Source organism: Myotis davidii, unplaced genomic scaffold (assembly GCF_000327345.1).
Source record: "Myotis davidii unplaced genomic scaffold, ASM32734v1 scaffold411, whole genome shotgun sequence".
Taxonomy (NCBI): Eukaryota; Metazoa; Chordata; class Mammalia; order Chiroptera; family Vespertilionidae; genus Myotis; species Myotis davidii.
Genome location: NW_006282917.1, coordinates 692,749 through 700,241, shown reverse-complemented (window position 1 = coordinate 700,241; position 7,493 = coordinate 692,749). Strand labels below are relative to the sequence as shown.

At 38.0% G+C, this 7,493-nt stretch overlaps 1 protein-coding gene across 1 annotated transcript in view; it reads left to right on the top strand.

Annotated features, from left to right (window-relative positions):
- SLC9A7 (solute carrier family 9, subfamily A (NHE7, cation proton antiporter 7), member 7) overlaps nucleotides 1-7,493 on the top strand; it is a 59,348-nt gene that overhangs the window by 821 nt on the left and 51,034 nt on the right. Inside the window, exons 2-4 of the mRNA XM_006753321.2 lie at nucleotides 1,218-1,295; nucleotides 4,300-4,376; nucleotides 6,351-6,463. Coding sequence (XP_006753384.1) covers nucleotides 1,218-1,295; nucleotides 4,300-4,376; nucleotides 6,351-6,463 — 268 coding nt within the window. The remainder of the gene's footprint in view (nucleotides 1-1,217; nucleotides 1,296-4,299; nucleotides 4,377-6,350; nucleotides 6,464-7,493) is intronic.

Sequence of the window (7,493 nt, the reverse complement as noted above, 5' to 3'; positions counted from 1 at the left end):
AGCTCCTTGTAATATGGAATAAGGCTAATTAATGTGTGTGAAGGCTTACAGTCAAACACAGAGTATAGCCTGTGCTCCAAAAGTTAAATTGTTATTGATCTCAAGATCTACCCTAATCCTTAAAGAAAATTATTCTCAACCTGGAGCATTCAATATGCCCATCTTCTCCTTGTCCCAAATGGCAGTTCTAATGCGCTCTTTTCTTTCAAGCCTTCATAAGCCTGCATGGGATGGTGTGGGAGTCAAGAAACTCTTGTGCTGCTTCATGCATTACTGGGTGTGGTGATTTCCAGCAAGTGCCACTCTCTTTGGCCCCAGTATCCTCATACTACATAGGTATTGTCCAAATCCCCTTCTCACTTGGACAGTCCCCGCTTTTCAGACCACTCTTACCTTTAGCAAGAAGATTGAATAAAACATAATTTTGAGAGAACCATTCTCTTTGTAATTAGACTGGTTAACATTTCTTGTTCCTAAAGAGAAATGCTAACTTTGGTTTTAATAATTATAATGATTTAATAATTAAATGAAATAAGAGACAAATGATCTACTAAAATGAACAAATTTTTTATTTAAAGAGTTAGGAAGTTTATAGAATGGTTATGTTTTCTGGATGTGTTAAGACTTTGATGTCTAATAATTTCACTGTATCAAACCTACAGGTAATGTTAGTCCCCTTAGAACTGCTGAATTTATGTTGATGTTTAGGAAACCATTAGCATCGCTGGAGACTTTGATCTAGGCCACATCATGTGTCACAGAAGGCTGGCCACTCAAAAGAGACTTAAATTTGGTAGCATTATGTCTATAAATGATTCTGTGAGAGGATCCAGAAAATTATTAAGAATGATGACTGCATCTTTTATTGCAGTTGAGCCTTCATAAAGGTTTGCTAAAAATCAAGATGTTTTCTTTCTTGTTTAAACACATTGACCAAAAGCTTTGTATGAGGTCTCAAAATTGCACTGTACTATCGTATAGCAGTATGTATTAAACAGCAGAGCAAGAGTAGAACTCAGAAGTGCTATGTGGACAAGAACACGTCAGCCCACAGGGGAGCTGTGGCTTCTCTTCTGTGATGAGCTCATGTTTTTCCACAGTTATGTCACGTGCTTTAACTATTCACACTTTAGCCAGTGGCTTAAAATATTAAGCAAACATCATAGCACCAATTGGTATTAACCTAAAAATGGGCTTTTTTCCTTTTAAACTTTTAGGTAACGTTTGACCCAGAGGTCTTTTTCAACATTCTGCTGCCTCCAATTATTTTCCATGCTGGATACAGTTTGAAGAAGGTAAGAGATTTTTGCCAGTATTTCTTTTTTTTTTTCAAGCTTAAAAATAGTCATAAATTATCCACAGATAACAACATAATGACATTCTTGGGGGCAAATGATCATAAAAACAAAAGCTTTATATAGTTGAAGAATGAAATATATCATACTGTAAACACATTCCAAACTATTGCTCATAATAGTACACGTGTGTGTGGTTTATAAGATAATGCCACAAAGTGGGTCTGGTGTACCTGTACCAATTACTTTATGGAAACTATGGAAAAAATTCCCACAACAAACAGATTTCTTGCTGGTTGACCGTTTAATAACGTTATTGCTTGGTTTAAAGTTTTAGTTTCTCTTGATAGGTAGAAAGGCTTTAAATTATGTAAGGAGTATGATTTTTTGCCAGTATTTCTTAAAGTATGGGGATCTCTGTGTTAATTCACCTGCATAATTTTCTAGTTTTTTACTTCTCCCAGATTGCTTATTACTATGTTCTGTACCCACTCAGGGACTATAGTTGACTCATCATCAGTGATTCATTTTTGTTTTAAAATCTAGAACTGTCATACATTGCCAGTGGGAATGGAAAATGGCAGAGCCGTTCTGAAAAACAGTTCCTCAGTTTCTTATAAAACTAAAGTTGAAATTCCCATAGGACCCAGCAATTTTATTCCTGAGGATTTATCCCAGAGAAATGAAAACGTATATTCACACAAAAACCTGTATGTGATTATTCATAGCAACTTTATTTGTAATAGCCTCAAACTGGAAACAACTAAAATGTCCTACAGTAAGTGGATGGTTAAATGAACATCCATACCATGGGATACTACTTACCAATAAAATGCAGCAAAACTATTGATATATACAGCACTCTGTATGGCTCTCAAAGGCATTATGCTGAGTGGGAAAAAATCCAATCACAAAAGGTCACATACTGCATGATATCATTTCTGTAGCATTCTAGAAATAACAAAATTATAGGGATGGAGAACAGATCAGTGGTTTCCAGGGATTAGGGATGTGGGAGTGAGAGGGGAATGTGTGTGACTATGAAGGGAGAGCATGAGGGAGATTTTTCTGATGATACAGCAGTTCTGTGTTTTGATGGCAGTGGTGCTTACATGAATCTACCCATGCAATAAAATGACTAGTTTAAGAGGCAAACATCATGTGCCCATAATTTATACAGGCAGCACCCTCATTTGGTCACTGTGGTATGTCAAGTCTTTGAAGGCTTCTCTTCTGAGCAGTGGTTTAAGGACAGTAGGCATTCCTTGACACCTTCTTCTGCCTCAAAGAGAGGCAAGCACTGGGGAAGACCAAAGCCAAGTCCTCAGATCCTCTGTCTGGAACACAGACCAGAGGATGCCCGCAGCCTTTTGTGTGGCCATACTTCATGGTGGATTCTCGATCCAGGCTGAGTTCTTTTTTTTTCCCTTTTTTTTATTATTGCTTAAAGTATTACAAAGGGTATTACATATGTGTCCATTTTTTTCTCCCTGCCCTTGACAGTCCCCTAGCCTCCCCTACCCCCCAGTGTCTTATGTCCATTGGTTATGCTTATATGCATGCATAGAAGTCCTTTGGTTGATCTCTTACCCCCCTCCCAGCCCCCCAACCCTCCCCGGCCTTCCCGCTGCAGTTTGACAATCTGTTTGAGGCAGCTCTGCCTCTGTATCTATTATTGTTCAAAAGTTTATAATGGTCTCTATTATCCATGAATGAGGCTGAGTTCTTGTGTCTTGTCTGTCTCTGATGTCGCTCGGCTGTCATGCCTGGACTCTCCTGCCTCTTTACATTTTAAGATAAAGTGTTCCTGGCCCCTGTTTAATTAGGGTGTTTGGAGGGATTTTGTTCATCTGTTTTTGTTAAGTAGTTCTGATTGTCCAATGAAAATAATTTATGCCTTGAAGAGTAAGAGCCATGGCTCAGGATCGCAAGAACATGGATTTTCCCCATCAGAATATTCCACAGGCTTAATGAGAAGTAAATGTGTGTGTGTGTGTGTGTGTGTGTGTGTGTGTACGCGCGCGTGCGTGTGTGTGTACGCGCGCGTGCGTTTTAAGGAAGCCAATAAATGTATAGAGGCATTAAGAGAATTACAGTTTTGCCACCCCTTTCTGAATAATTGCTATATCTTGTACCCATGTAAGTATGTGAACATATCTATCAACTTGCCCATCCTTTTTAAAAAAAATCCTCACCCGAGGATATTTTTTGAAGGGAGGGAGAGAGACAGAGAGAGAAACATTGATATGAGAGAGATACATCCATCGGTTCCTCCCTGCACATGCCCTGACCGGGGCCTGGGATGGAACCTGTAACTGAGGTACATGCTTTTGACCAAAATCGAGGTTGTGACCCTTCAGTCCGTGGGATGACTCTCTAACCACTGAGAAAACTGGCTAGAGCAAAAACTTGCCCATCTTAACTAGAATTAGTTGTTTCTCATTTGTTCACATCTATCTTTCCCAGTCTCTAAAGATTAATCCAGATGAACATCAGGAGACACCACAGATGCCATGAGCTGATACTTAGGACATTCTGTTTTCTGATACTGAATCAAGCAGAAAGCTCCTTAGGTGGCACTTTCATGCTTTATTAGTTTCAAACTTATATCTGTAATGATCTTCTAAGGTTCTGCCAGAACTGGAAGTGACTAACTGAATCACTAGAGTAAAATGGTTTGGGTTAAATTTATTAAAACAATTGGTCTGCTTATACAGATGCACATGCATGCGCACAGACACACACACTTAATGTAATTTAATATAACTAGTTGCAGTGGTTTTGTCTGAAATTTACTAAGACTTTGCTTGCTTGATCAGTGATTGGTAAGACAAAGGATATTTTAAAACCATGATGTTCAAGGGCAAATTCAGGAGTAATTTTCATTATGACTTGATATAACGGAAGAGATAAGTAAAGTTTCACTTTTTAGAGACTTTTAATGTGTTTCTAATGCTTACTGTCAAAAATCACAATGTGATTCCTGCTTTTCTGTTTTATTCAGAGACACTTTTTCAGAAATCTTGGGTCTATTCTGGCCTATGCCTTTTTGGGGACTGCTGTTTCCTGCTTCATTATCGGGTAAGGGACTCTTTGCCATGTAACCTAATTAACACATTTTCCAAAGAGATGAGTTCTACGTGGGTCCACAGAGTCCAGTCTTTCCCCCCAGCTTAATTGAGATATAATTGACACATAACATTGCATAAGTTTAAGATGTACAAGTTGTGGATTTTATATATTTATAAAGTGCAGAATGATTACCAGCAAAGCATTAGCTAACACCTCCATCCTGTCACAGTTACCTTTTTTTTGTGGTGAAAACATTTGAGACCGACTCTCTTATCAACATTCAAGTATATGTTACAGCGTTATGATCTATAATCACCATGCTGTACATTAGATCCCCAAACGAGTTCACCTTATTACTGGAAGTTTGTACCCTTGAGCAACATCTCCCCATTTCCCCACCACCCAGCGGCTGGCAATCACCAGAGTCCAGTATTTTGACATTTATGGTCATGGTATATAAGGTCTAAAGCCACATTTCCAGTGTGGTAGCTATTAGCCAAATGTGGCTATTAAAATTAAGATTCATTAAAATGAAATAAAATTATACCTAGTCTCCAGATCTTGGTTTCTAATATCATTCTTCAATAAAAAGAATCAGGGCCCTTTGCAGAAATGGCTGATTCTAGGGCCGGGGCAGCAAATATACAAGAGAAGGATGGAGAATCTTATAATGCCACAAAATAAGGAAGTGCTCAGAAAACAAACATTGGTGATGATGGGAGGCAAGAGGGAGGAAAAGCTGCAGAGAAGTCTAGTAACCATGTCTAAGCTTGTGGTAGAAGGAAATAAAGAGAAAGGTGTGGTTTCAGGAAATATTGAAAGGGTTGATGAAAGAAGCCTTTGATAAGCAACAAAGGGCAAATCCAGTCTGTATCACAGAGTTACTATAAGTTGAAATAGAACTGTTCAAGTTTCTGGAACAGTCCTGGCACACAGTAAGCAAACATTAAGTTATACTTACTTATTCTCAAAAGGATTAAATTCTACAAATAGTCCTTGAGCTCCTAGCTTAGTCAGTCTACTTGCTCTAGGCACCTAGGATACAAAGACAAGCAAGGGCATGGTTCCGACTATCAAGAATTTTATTATCAGAGGATTGGCTTTATGGTACAATGAGCCTATTCTGTGGTTATTTTTATTCCTGTAACTCCTGCAGCTGCTGCCATTACACACACACACACAGAGAGAGAGAGAGAGAGAGAGAGAGAGAGAGAGAGAGAGAGAGAGAGAGAGAGAGAGAGAGAGAGAGAGAGAGAGAGAGAGAACTAGGCCTTTTAACACTCCTCACTCATCCTAATTTGTAAGCTGTCCTGTAGGAAATGTAATACTGAACTTGGTGGTCCCTTTTGGGTCGCACATTCTGTAGCATAAGGAGGGCTCCTGCTGGCCTGCCAAACCCATGCAACGAATGGAGTGCCAGATATGCCAATGGGTACACTGATATTTTAATTGGATATTTAGAGAGTTGTGCCTCTTTTCCCTTCTTTGAAATAATTCTTGGCGGAAAAGATTGATCACTTGAATCTTTGTAGCTAACCCATTTTTTTCCTCTCCAGCTTCATCCAGTCCACTCATTTCCATGACTTTAAACATACTATCTTAGAATCCTGTGAGTTTTAAGGCAATTTATCACATATTATGCAGGGTTCTTTCTCTTTCTTTCTTCTCTATTACTCAATTGCTTAAGATGCATTTGTTGCTAATTGAGGAGCATACTTTATAGTTGTAAATAAGCACAACTTTAACAAATGGGATGTTCAAATGTTTCAGCAAGATGACATTAACTGCAAATAATTACTTGGTGCCAAAGTTGTATTGCACATGTTCCTGGTAAGTATCCAACCACAGCAGCTTCCTGATGTTTTCATGACTCTTGAAGTACAATATTCTAGTACTACTCTGCTTGCATATTTGCTCGGTTACTCATTTAGGAGAGTTCTCTTTAATTTTCTCTCTGACATAGTTTGTCTTCCCTCCGTACAGAAATCTCATGTATGGTGTGGTGAAGCTCATGAAGATGGTGGGACAGCTTTCGGATAAATTTTACTACACAGATTGTCTCTTTTTTGGAGCAATTATCTCTGCCACTGACCCAGGTATTTGCATATTTGGCATTTTCATTATGACATTTCGTTAATTAAATCTTAAAAAGTTCAGAGTAATCATGAACTTTTGTTGCAGTAGGGAGACTGTAGTATTAATGTGGAATGGTGGAGGAAGAGACCACTAAGGGGTCTAACAGAGATGACTTTTCCTTATTGTTATTATTACAATTAATTATGATAAAACACAGAACAAAATATACCATTTTAACTATTTTTAAGTGTACAATTCAGTAGTGTTAAGTGTATTCACATTGTTGTCTAACCAACCTCCAGAACTTTCTCATCTTGTAAAACTGAAACTCAAAACTTCCCATTAAACAACTTCCCATTTCCTTCTCCCCCAGTCCCTGGCAAACCACCGTTCTACTTTCTGTTTCTGTGACTTTGACTACTCTAAGTACCTCATATACGTGGAATCATACAGTATTTGTCTTTTTGTGACTGGCTTATTTCACTTCGCATAACATCTTCAAGGTTCATCCATGTTATAGCACGTACCAGAATTTCTTTCCTTTTAAAGCCCAAATAATATTCCATCATATGGATTTTGTTTAGCCATACATCTGCCAATGGACACTTGGGTTGCTTTCACCTGCATTACCGTTTTGTCTTTCATTTGAGAATGTCCAGTTTGTTCATAATTTTTATACATAGACTACTTTCTTTTTCAGTGCTGTGCTTTTGCCTTTCAGGAAATGTAGCATTTGGTTTAACAGTTATTCTTTGTGAAATGTACATGATACCTGTAGTGAATGTAATTTAATTTGTAAACTCCTTTCGTGCAATGTTCCTGCATGATTTCACATTGTGATGTAGTTCTTATACATAAATTTCTTACCTTGTATTTTTCAAGTCTAGAATTAGTTAAACCAATTCTTAAGAGTTATACCAGTTCTTATTATATGTCTTGCCTCCTCTGCAGCTCAAAAGCAAACAAGCAAGATAAAACAAAACACCTCTCTTCTCCAAGTCAGAACCCATAATTAAATCAGTTTGCATAAAATAGTTACAGCTATTCCTT